Raw genomic sequence first — 11,311 nt, 5'->3', positions numbered from 1 at the left:
CGCCCCCACAACTCATTGCTTGTAGTACAACAGAGCAAAAAAATGGTTAATCTAAATCTTTGTCTTCTAACTTTTTCTCTCTCCTTGTGTACATTCACTGCATTTGCAGATGACCTAGTTGCTGTCAACTATTACGCTGAGTCCCTCTGTCCTGACTGCCTTGCATTTTCCAAGGGACCAATGAATGTTGCCATTGACAAGGTAGCCCGAGGTTGATAGTCTCAATATGGGGTACATGTAGCTAGGCTATAAGTATGAAAAGGGCATTGTGCATGCTGCTATATTTTGCTGTATTTTATTGTAGCTGTGATTGGTTTTATTCTTTTGTTTCAGGTTGGCTCAATATTTACTCTAACATATGTTCCTAGTGGTAATGCTAAGCTTCAGTCTGACGGTACTCTTAAATGTCAACATGGTCCTATGGAGTGTCTTATTAACAAGGTTGATGCTTGTCTCCTTCATTATTATCCAGATAGGTATGGATGGATGGTGAGAGAGGTATCTTAGGATTATGAAAGATAAACAAAAAAGTGCCAATAGAATAACGTAACCTCATAATTAATTATTTTAATTACATATTATCAAGAGTAGATAATAATTAGAGGAGAGTGTCCTACTGTGCCTATACCCCCTGCTTCATCACGGCATAGAATTGAAGAGTCACATTCAGGATATTTCCATATTTTCATTGGGTTAGAGTAGTTATTGATAGTTATTTTTGAATAACTACTCAAAAATACTGAAAGTATCCTGAATGTGACTCTTCAATTCTACGCCGTGATGAAGCAGGGGGTATTGCACAGTAGGACACTCTCCTCTAATTATTATCTACTCTTGATATATATAGCTAAAGAAGTTGACAGCTACATGTAATTGACTACATGTACATACTCCTTTTATGACTTATCTGTCTGTTGTAATGCGTGCAATTAATTAGTCATGCACGAAACAATATCTCTAACAAAATCCACCAAATCAAAATAAAAAGCTGGCAATCGCAAGTTAGGGTAGCCTTTATTGCCTTAGAAACTGGGTTAGTGTTACGAGTGTCATGATTATTACATAATATGTGTGCCCAACAGAATTAATTTTTTAATGAGTAAGGGTGGAATTTCAATTACAGTGTTTTTGCAGGAAGGACTTCTGGCCATTTATACATTGCATGGATGAGGAAGGACAGGAACAGGATCTTGAAGTAGGCTCTAATTGTGCTAAGCAACAAGGATTAGATTGGGATAAGATCAAGACTTGTACTGATGGATCACTAGGTACTCAGTTACAAATGATGGCTTATAATACTACTGCTAATCTTGAGCCACCTCATCGATACACTCCATGGGTTACTGTAAATGGCAAGGTACACGTGTACAAATGGTAATAATGATTGCTATCAATTATTTCTTTCTCTTTGTAGCATGATGCTCAAGCTGAAGGTTTTGCTCTGATATCAGTTATCTGCAAAGCTTACACTGGTCCTAACAAGCCAGATGCTTGTTCAAGCCTTTAACACAATACATGCATTTACCTTGAAAGTATTTGCTAGCTGCTAAAACTGTCAATATTGTTGTATCTGCTTGCTGAATGAAAAAATATTATTATTGCTAAATTTTACATTAAATTTTTATTAAATTCACAAATACTGTAATCACAATTACAAATAAGAGATTGAGAACTGAAACAAATTCTACATTATAGCAAAACAAAGATTATGCCATATGATTCATGAAAGAAGCAGGATTATTCTGGGACAAGTTAGTTGTTAAGAAAGCTACAAGTATAACTATGAGAAGGAGTAAAAACATCAAGAGAATAAAATTGATGTAAGCTACAGTCTTGTTCCAGTTCACCATTTGTGTCTAAAAAAGAATAAATAAAATTTAGTTTACAAATTAAAGTGATTGTAAATAATACTGTATGTTGGAAAAATTCAACATAAAATTGAAAAAAATTAATTGACTGGGTAAAGCCCTTACGATTGTAGGTCAATTTACATGCATGTAGCAAAACACCTTAATCATGTTTCAAATTCTGCTAGTAATGATTTAGGTGATATTATAACAAAGGGTGAAAGATGGTCATGCACTTTGAGTAGGCACACAGCACAAATGGTTAAAATTATGTACATGTGTACTTTATTGTGTACTTATGTGTACTTTATGCCAACTAAAATCGACCAAGTGAGAACCCCATAATTAAATAAAATCACAAGCACATGAAAATTAATAGGCCATCTATACTTTTCCATTTCATTATTAATCTTAATTTCATGTATATTCATTATCACAAGTATCAACTGTATAATATAAAACTACCATTGCATCAGTAGCAGAAGGAAAATTACTTTTGAGTGGCCTATACTAATTTTTATTCATGCCCAGCAGTCCAATATTCAAGCATATACCCAGCTAAAGTCAGTATATACTAATAACTGTTAAATGGCAGCACAAAAAGATAAATCTAGTTGGAGAATAATCCAGAAAGTGTGATACTGATTGTAACTCCAGGCTCAGTACTAACTAATGCAGTACATGTACCTATAAGATATACATGCATCTTTAAAAAGAGTAGTTTATATCTACATGTACATGTATGTTATGCAAGCAAGACTTTGTACATGTACACATATGTACATGTACATGTACATGTACATGTACATGTAAGTGTGACAAGCAAAATCTTTACATTGGCACTTAAAATGGTAGCAAATTATCTTACCAACATATCCATGTTCAGTGACTGTTGTAAGGGAGACTGTTGAAATTGAGATGATCCAGCAAGACTTGCTTGTCTACTTAAATGATCAGGTTTTCCAAACCTGCCTGTTTCATGGGTTTCGTCATCCGTATCTGTCAAATTAGTCACTTCACCTATAAAACAAATGATGGTACAGGTACATGTAAGTCATTAAAAATAAAATGGAGCATTGAGTTGGGATATAGTCAATACACACAATTTTGAGAAGCAATCATACATAATTAGATCTGAATTAAAATTATACTACAGTAGTTTCTTTCAAAACAATTGAAGTTTGCTTTATGCTCTCCTGACTTTGTACATGCATGTGTTTTACTTTAATCCTTTCTAAAAACAAAGCAGGACAATTTTTTTTGACAACTATCAATATTACGGGTAAAACTACATGCATACAACCAATACACCAAGTGGTGACCATGCTCAGGCTCCATTCAAAATATAAAATAAACAACTCTAATAAATCAACGATTTGAAATTTGTAACTACATTTTACTTATAACATGTACAGTACAAGCAAAAAAGAGTACACTAGGCTCATAAATTTAATATTGCTCTAGTCATTCATTCTCTTTATTAACCTGTACTTTGATCAACTCTAGGTGCATTCATGTGACTCAATCTTCTCCTAACAGTTTCCATTTGTGCTTCTTCCCCTTCTCTTTCTTCACCTTCATCCTCTTCTAGCAGTCTATGCTGCTTAAAAAACGATTTGGACTTTGACTTATTGGCATCATAAGAAGAAATGCTGTGTCTACTTCTAGCAGAAGAAGGGACCGACGCTCTTTTACTGCGTGATGAAAGATCTCTAACAGGTTTAAATTCTTCTTCTTCTTCTTCACTGACCTTGATAGAAATGCCCCCACAGGGATCACTCTGAACTGACACAGTGTCACAGTCAAACATAGAAGCCTTTTCTTCTCCTTCAATATCTGAGCCTGAACATGAAGATGATGACAAATTTGGTTTTAAATTTTCATCATGATCTTGAAGGCTAGCCATATCTTCAAAACTTGAAGCAGATGACAGAACAGGCACAGAGAGAAGACTGTCTGCTGGAGTTGAAATACATGTATCTCTATTTGACAGGTTGAAATCAGTTGGAGTTGGGAAGGAGGAGTGAAGCTTTCCTGTTGCTTTAGTTCCACTGTCACCTGACAGTGATTGAGAGACCTCTTTAGCTTTTGCTGCATCTTCTTCAGCTTTCTGTGCACTGACTGATGCTGCATTAGACCGTTTGACAACACCTAAGGAACGACTCTCAGCTAAGATTGACTTAGTGCGAGCAACATCAGCAGCTTGAAGTGCAGCTGTATGTGCTGCTTTAACTTTTGTTTCTAACTGATGGTGCTTATAGGACAGCCTTTTTCTCTTAAGAGGAAGGACCAGTTTTCCTTCTTCCCAGAGACCTTCATCTTTTCGACCATTTTCATGAAGGACAACACCATAACCAGATCGACCATTGTTTTTCCACTGTCCTAGATAAGAGTAGCGTCCAGGTATTTTAAGAATCCCGTGTCCTTCCCTTTTATCTTTTTCCCATTGTCCCTCATAAATTTGAGTGTCTGAGTCAGTTGTTGGCTCTGCAACATACTTCAATGATGACACAGAAGGACCTGTTTGTAGTTGTGTAGGATTACTGCCTTTACTGACCCTGAAAGACGAAGAATGTGAAATTGTTGGAGAGGAAGATGGAGCGACTGATGATGCAATGATGTCAGTTGTTTGACTTTCTCTAGGTTGCATCAATTTCGAATAAACTTCATAATTTGATGAGGAACGAGTTCCATAACCATTTCTCTGACCCTTCTTATACTGACCTTTATAAACACCTAAGAGAAAGAATGAGACAATGTGTACAAGTATGGGAAGAAATTATTAATACAAAAGATTAGCTACATACAATGTACATCTATATGCACAGTCACTTAATAGTGTGGGTGTGTACACTTCTTAACTAATGTTTAAGTTTATGATACGCTGAATAAACTTGTACTCAAACAATGTCATGATTAACTGTCTAAATAAAACAAAACTACGTTGTAAATAACAAGACTCCTTCAGCTACTAGCTACTCTTGCCTCACACTTCATTTAAAGCAGTAGTGCATGTGTACATTCATAGGAAATATAGTTACTGAACTTACTGCACTCTACAAAGTGGACTATGTAGAGTACAGAATATCCATCCTGCATCAACAATGATGTCATTAATCAGAAAGAATGATTATTTACTGTATGGCTAAAAAATTCCGTGGGGTATTTAATTTTGCGGATTTTGTGGGTAACTTCTTAACCACAAAAATTAATACCATGGAAATGCTCACTGCGCATGCGCAGCATGTGAAAATCAATGACTTAATGCAAGTGCACGTGCAAAAACGTGAAATTTAACTCCCTCAAAATTAAAGAATTAAGAGCTTTTCACTAAAACACGAAAATTTATGCCCTCGAAATTTTCTAGCCATACGGTATAATATCATACATGTACATGTAGATGCAGTTACATGTACATGTATGTACTATGAAAATAACATAATGTACACTGCACATGTAACTGTAGATCCACAAATGCATAATGTTACTGAGACTTGTGAGCTACGCTTAGCTCTATTAAAAGCAGAGGCATACACATGTAATTCTTCCAATCACATTAGCATCAATCGCTCTCTCAAATAATGTGTGCCTTAAAATAGTAGCCTCCCCATATGGAATGCAGAATAAAGATTTTACTCAAGGAAATACAGTACATGTAAGATACATTCTTTAATAATTGTGACAGTAATTGACAAAAGGTACCTTATGGTGGATAATAAAATTTGTTTTAATAGCGGAAAAATTTAACTTCCTGTGCTCCATTGAAAAACAAACTTTGCAAACAATGCTTTTCGAAGAAAATATAAAACTTGATTTATTTTCATTATAATGATGAATTCAGTAGTCCATGGTGCCTCTTGTCAATTAAAGTCACAATTATATGTACATGTACATGTAGTTACAAAAACAACCAGTGTATCACACACGAACCTGTACAAGTTGGACAATTACCAGATACATTATGACACAGTGCCACATAATAATGACAAGAATACATTGTGTATGTATTAGAGTCCATTAACATAAACTACCTTTATCAGCATAAATCTCTACACCAATCCCATCCTGTAGTCCATCAGACCAAGTGCCTTGATATAAAGCACCATTTGACAATTTAAGAACACCATTTGGACCACGTACATTAGAACTAAAGTCACCTAGATATTCTGTGCCATCTGGTCGAAGCTAAAGAGAAAAAATAAACAATTCAAAATAACTCTATACTAACATGTAATGTCAATCATGCCTACAAAATCAAACAAGCACCTAATAAGTGGACAAGAATACAATGTACATGTACATGTGAATTGTACTCATAAAATGTACATAGTACATAATATCAGAAAGCATGAGAAATGTAGTATTGCTTGAAACTCATACCTAAGGTAACAATATATTTCAGACGCTTCTTTTTATCTCATGCAGTTTCCACCTCAAAATATTTACTATTATAAGGAAAGCCTTGCTTAGAGTAGATATAACTTGTAGATTAACTGCTTGTACTACTATTTTAACAAGACTTGTAGCCTGGTAGTCTACTAAAGTCTAGAACAAGAATTACAAACAATTACCCATAAAGGGCAAGGCAAAACTGCAATGCACATGTACATGTATCTTTACAAAGTAAAAATATAGTAATACACATATGTACTTGTAGATGTGCCAATTTCTCAATATTTAACTCAATAGATTGAAATCCTGAAGAAACAGTTTTGGAAAGCACTATACCACACACGTCAAAATTTTCAAGCACTTAAAACAATGAAAAGGGATCATTTGTGACAATAGAATGTGGTTTAAACTTTTTGGATTTATGGTGAGCACAAAAAATTGAAAAATAAGGAAAATTAACTACCACTAAAACCACCACATACATGTACATGCATACAGTATGGATATAATAATTATTTGGCAGTGCCTCCTGCGCCGTAAACGGTTTCCTTTAACAACGGCTTATAGAGCCGGTAAGGGGCCTGGCCTCCTATATAGGAGCAATCAGTATAATTATGACAACAAGGTGGATTTTGGCAGTGGGATCGTGGTGGCACAGCGGGCAAGCTACAGGGAGCTGAATGCTGCATTTGGACGTAGGGCGGTGCTGGTTCGAATCTCATTTATCTACTTATATACAATTTCATTTTTACCTTTTCCACTAGTTTAGGAGTCCCCTAGTTAGCATGTCCCCTAGTTATGTTAGGAGTCCCCTAGTTAGCTATTGTTTTTAGGGTTTAGGGGTTAGGGTGGCGGTTTTTTTTTAGAGCGTCCTTAGTCACTTTAGGAGTCCCATAGTTATGTTAGGAGTCCCCAAGGTCGGGTTTATGGTTTAGTTTTTTTTTAATTATTCTAGAGCGTCCTCTAGTTCAGGAATCCATGATAAAAACTAAGTTCCAATTTGCATCAATGCACATGCGCACAAGGTTATTTTACGGAGAAAAACGGGATGCCGGCTCTTTAAGCACTTCGCAACGGAAACCATTTACGGTTCTGTAGTCACTGCCTAATTATTTTACTTATGGGCACAAAAATTCACAGATTGTGATGTACAGCCAAATACTATCGACCAAGATACCAACAGTGCTAAGACCTTTGCTGTATGTAATGACACATTGGTAGTCAAATTCAAATTACCTGTCCCATACATCCCTACACAAGCATGACCCGACGATAAGCCCACAGGAACCGATACAGATTGTTAGTTACAAACAAGAACATGTACATGTATAGTACATGTATCAACTCTACTCACCTCTTTTCCCAGTCCATGCCTCATGCCATCTTGCCATGTTCCTATGTACTTATGCCCACTGGACCAAGTAAATACACCACTCTTTTGGCTCCCTTCTTCCCAATAGCCTTCAAACGAGGAACCACCATCACCAGGCAAGCTACAGACGCCATAACCATGAGCCCCACCACAGAACCACTCTCCTTGATAACGTCCTCCATCTGAGAAATCAAAGAGGCCACGAGTAGGCCTCTTATCTTCCTCCTCGCTCATTCTTCAAATAATGAACTAAAAGGTCGAAGAGGAGGCGAGGACAACTGGCTAATTACACATAATCATAATAAATCACGTGCTAACCACGCCTTTACACAACAGACTAAGGTAAAATTCATAGGATCTCTTAGTAGTTCTTATTATTGATAATGTTAAACAAACTGTTATGAAGATAAAAACCACTTTTATTTTAACAATAATGAAAAAAGACGAGAATAAGGGAGGAAAGAGTAACTCAATAGTACATGTACTGATGTACATGTAAGTAATAATAAATAAAATTACAATAACAATGAATCATTGCTGTTGTCTTATTGCTCTTCTATTGGTTACAGCCTGAAATCCTGACTTAACATTTTCAACTGTACAGCGACTGCCACAAGTGCCACACTGCAGAAAGAATAATCGGTTCTCTCTTTGAAGGCTAGTATCAGGTGATCGACATGTATGACATGTTACATATTCCTCTAAAATTAAAGAAACATATCATATATGGAAGAGATGGTAGCTTTTAGGATCAGCATTGCCAATAGTTGTAAACACAAATAGACTAAAAAGGTACAACAATTTATACTCACAATAATCTTTTTTAACACAATAACTGCATGCGAATTTCACTGTCTGAGTTTAATTCATTTGGCACTCACTTATGTAGCGTCGTAGTACAGTCTCAATTTGTTTCTGTTGAAACCGTCCTTTAATAATGAGCTGATTATTACCATCAATTGAACCATTTGTTCCTAACTCTGCTAGCAGGAAAGCCAGTAAATGTTTAGGTTGCCTATGCAATCTACAGCATAGGAGGGAATGTGAAGGGGATATACATGTACATGTACACAAACGTGTGTGCATGTACATCTTCATGAATCATAATTATACACATGTACACAAAAACTAGCAATGAAAATGACTAACAATTTACAAATTTCAGGAAAATTAGCAAAGGACGTTCTCTTAGCTCCCACCCTCATCACTTGTGGTGGCTTCATCACTAATTTGGTCTTCCTATCTACCATACTGGGATTCTTTTGACGCATGATATTGAATACCCTCTCTAGTAGCTGAAGAAAAGGAAAGAAAGGTAATTTCTTTATAAATTTTATCATGCTGTAATAATAAAGGAGCATAATCAGTACAGTGTCACATTTTGCTAACTGAAAACTTCAATGTAGCCAATTAGCCACACACACATAAATGTATTATTTTTATATCTACACTGTACATGTACACATTTATTAATTCTTACACATAAATGTATTTCACTTACCTCGTCATAGGTATAATCACGATCTGAGCCAGCCCAAGAGGATGTGTCCATCAAATCAATGTCATCATCTCCATCCATTGCATCATCTTTCACAACTTCAACACCTTCTTCAGCTAATACCTCATGATATCCTTCAAATGTGATATCCTACAATACAATGTATAAAGCATACGCGTACATGTATCTGTAAGTACATGTACCGTATAGCGAGTAATTTTCGGTTGTTGAAAATTTCAACTAAAACCAGAAATGACTTTAGAATAAAAATTTGGTTTTATTTTCGACTAGACAAAAATAATTGATCTGATGTCTTCATTAGCATCTGCATGGACTGACAGCATTAGAAAGAGGTTCCCTGGTCCTGTAGGGTCTGGAAGAGATTCTTTAGAAGGTGAACACTGTTTTCAAGGCCATCCATGCTTGTTATCATGTTATTAATAATTTATTATGGTCATGCCTATCTTCAGAATTAATTTTCATCAGAATTAATTTTCATCAGAATTAATTTTCGTTCAGAATTAATAGCAATGAAACAGACAAAAATAAGCACCAGTCGAAAATTACCCACTATAAGGTATCACACACTAATGATGAAACAAGTAATACTATTATGCTTACAGCTTTCCTTTTCCTTTTTTTCAATGGTAATGAATAATCATAAGACACTGGTGATGTTTCTGATGGTTTGGGAGCAACTACTGCAGAAGCAGAGAGAGCTGGAGGTTCTGAGACTTGCAAAGGTTGATCTATACTTTCAACAGCTACTAATTCCTAAATGACAGCAATAAAAGTCTTGTAAATGAGAAATAAAAATTGCCATAAATAATAAAATGCAGTAGAAAAGAATTGCATGCAACTCATTACAGTTGTAATGGCATGACACAACACACACACACATGATGCCAGCGACAATAAACATATCTGCAACCAAGCCATCAGCAACATAGAGGTATACATGTATAATTTATAGTATAAGTAATTAGTACACTATGATGTACAAGTATAGTTTACATTAATTTTAGGAGCTTTCTTTTTCTTTTTCTTGCTTGTACTTAAGTAGAGATCTAAGTCTAAAATAAACAAATATAGGATACACATATACCTCAGAGTCCATGTGATAATTAAATCAACAAAAATAAGGATACACATGTACATGTATGTGTGGCAATCACAAGTTTGCTGCTGCAAATAGATAAATCAATAACAATTAACAAATAACAAGTTTTTATGCACAAAAGTGAGATAAAAACTTTCTGCAAAGCTTGGACCTCAACTCCAAAAAGTGCATGAAAATTAACATAAACACATGTAAGAAAGACAAAATGTAACTGACCCCACTGTCATAAAATAACAACAGCATTATGGATTTAATAACATGGGAATTTTAGTTACAAATTTTCAACACCATCCTCCTAAGTGTCCATAAATGAGTGGTATCATGTTACATTTACCTCTTGTTTGCACATAGTCACAAATACTATAGGCCATGGCGGTTAATTTTTAAAGCTACAACTACAAGCTAATAATCACTATCATCAATACTACATTAACTCACCAACCTGTTTCATTTACCAGGTCTTTCATAGGCTCCTATAGCAAAAAATAGAAATGTAATATTCAAGAATCAAGTCACATGTACATATAAAACCATGTACAACAGGCAACTTTGTTGAAAGTACAGGTGTACCTTTACTCCTACATTTTACCGGTTGTTTCATTTATGAGGACCAAGGCATTTGGTGCACGTGTTAAGAAATACAGAACAAAGGCACAGACCACAAAAAGTTGCCTACTGTAGACTATTTCACTTTAAAATTACTTTTGAAGTTACACCAGATGATGATAATGGAGCACTGTCACTATTATCAGTGGCAGGCAAACCATCATGCCCAGTCGCATTCTGTGGTTGAATAGCCGCTAGGCCAGCTAAATCAGATTCAAGACTAGTGATATCAACTTTCTTTTTCTTCTTTTTCTTGCTCTTAAGCTCCAAACTCAACTAACAGAGAAGGGGAGTGAGAAAAATAAAGACTGAAAGTAACGTGGGAAAAATTACTTGCTCAAGACTTTCAGTTTCTTCAGGAGCAGCCATCTATACAAGGTGGATTATGGTCAAAATGCTGAAAAATGGTGATATTGCGTCAGCCAAAACGATTCACATGCACGAGGTACCATTCTAATTAAAGAACAGAATGGGCA

General features: G+C 35.5%; 3 protein-coding genes across 4 annotated transcripts; 1 reads left to right on the top strand and 2 right to left on the bottom strand.

Annotated features, from left to right (window-relative positions):
- Nucleotides 1-14: 14 nt before the first annotated feature.
- LOC100633646 (gamma-interferon-inducible lysosomal thiol reductase-like) lies at nucleotides 15-1,658 on the top strand. The gene is made up of 4 exons (XM_003388356.3): nucleotides 15-201; nucleotides 334-476; nucleotides 1,135-1,357; nucleotides 1,415-1,658. Exons 1-4 carry the CDS (start codon nucleotides 43-45, stop codon nucleotides 1,505-1,507), a joined length of 618 nt encoding a protein of 205 aa, XP_003388404.1. The 5' UTR covers nucleotides 15-42; the 3' UTR covers nucleotides 1,508-1,658.
- On the bottom strand, nucleotides 1,593-7,894 carry LOC100634404 (junctophilin-3-like). 2 transcript variants are annotated; one of them, XM_019999517.1, is made up of 5 exons: nucleotides 7,594-7,894; nucleotides 5,879-6,032; nucleotides 3,333-4,583; nucleotides 2,716-2,867; nucleotides 1,593-1,856 (listed from the first exon to the last, which is right to left on the bottom strand). In XM_019999517.1, exons 1-5 carry the CDS (start codon nucleotides 7,843-7,845, stop codon nucleotides 1,707-1,709), a joined length of 1,959 nt encoding a protein of 652 aa, XP_019855076.1. In that variant the 5' UTR covers nucleotides 7,846-7,894; the 3' UTR covers nucleotides 1,593-1,706. The 2 variants fall into 2 exon arrangements, with proteins under 2 accessions (XP_019855076.1, XP_019855077.1); XM_019999518.1 differs by having other exon boundaries at nucleotides 3,339-4,583.
- Nucleotides 7,895-7,992: 98 nt separating this feature from the next.
- On the bottom strand, nucleotides 7,993-11,303 carry LOC100633521 (eukaryotic translation initiation factor 2 subunit 2-like). Its single transcript, XM_003388355.3, has 9 exons — nucleotides 11,169-11,303; nucleotides 10,932-11,111; nucleotides 10,672-10,702; nucleotides 10,124-10,182; nucleotides 9,731-9,883; nucleotides 9,113-9,259; nucleotides 8,761-8,906; nucleotides 8,493-8,635; nucleotides 7,993-8,312 (listed from the first exon to the last, which is right to left on the bottom strand). The coding sequence occupies exons 1-9, from the start codon at nucleotides 11,202-11,204 to the stop codon at nucleotides 8,143-8,145; spliced, it is 1,065 nt and encodes a 354-aa protein (XP_003388403.1). The 5' UTR covers nucleotides 11,205-11,303; the 3' UTR covers nucleotides 7,993-8,142.
- Between the last annotated feature and the right edge of the window lie 8 nt (nucleotides 11,304-11,311).

This window comes from Amphimedon queenslandica, unplaced genomic scaffold (genome assembly GCF_000090795.2).
Source record: "Amphimedon queenslandica unplaced genomic scaffold, v1.1 AMPQUscaffold_13260, whole genome shotgun sequence".
NCBI lineage: Eukaryota > Metazoa > Porifera > Demospongiae > Haplosclerida > Niphatidae > Amphimedon > Amphimedon queenslandica.
The sequence above is the reverse complement of the archived record's forward strand: the minus strand, read 5'-3'. Positions and strand labels throughout refer to the sequence as shown.

What these genes read in the sequence shown, in the direction of transcription:
- LOC100633521 (XM_003388355.3), bottom strand. Translation starts at nt 11,204, where the DNA reads ATGGCTGCTCCTGAAGAAACTGAAAGTCTTGAGCAA. An exon ending in AGAAAGCTCCTAAAATTAAT is followed by an intron (nt 9,884 to 10,123) that starts GTAAACTATACT and finishes GCTGTCATTTAG; the next exon opens with GAATTAGTAGCTGTTGAAAG. An exon ending in TTTCCTGAAATTTGTAAATT is followed by an intron (nt 8,636 to 8,760) that starts GTTAGTCATTTT and finishes CCTATGCTGTAG; the next exon opens with ATTGCATAGGCAACCTAAAC.
- LOC100634404 (XM_019999517.1), bottom strand. Translation starts at nt 7,845, where the DNA reads ATGAGCGAGGAGGAAGATAAGAGGCCTACTCGTGGCCTCTTTGATTTC. An exon ending in AGAGATTTATGCTGATAAAG is followed by an intron (nt 4,584 to 5,878) that starts GTAGTTTATGTT and finishes TCTTTCTCTTAG; the next exon opens with GTGTTTATAAAGGTCAGTAT. An exon ending in CACTGAACATGGATATGTTG is followed by an intron (nt 1,857 to 2,715) that starts GTAAGATAATTT and finishes ATTCTTTTTTAG; the next exon opens with ACACAAATGGTGAACTGGAA.
- LOC100633646 (XM_003388356.3), top strand. Translation starts at nt 43, where the DNA reads ATGGTTAATCTAAATCTTTGTCTTCTAACTTTTTCTCTCTCCTTGTGT. An exon ending in TGAATGTTGCCATTGACAAG is followed by an intron (nt 202 to 333) that starts GTAGCCCGAGGT and finishes CTTTTGTTTCAG; the next exon opens with GTTGGCTCAATATTTACTCT. An exon ending in CTTCATTATTATCCAGATAG is followed by an intron (nt 477 to 1,134) that starts GTATGGATGGAT and finishes GTGTTTTTGCAG; the next exon opens with GAAGGACTTCTGGCCATTTA.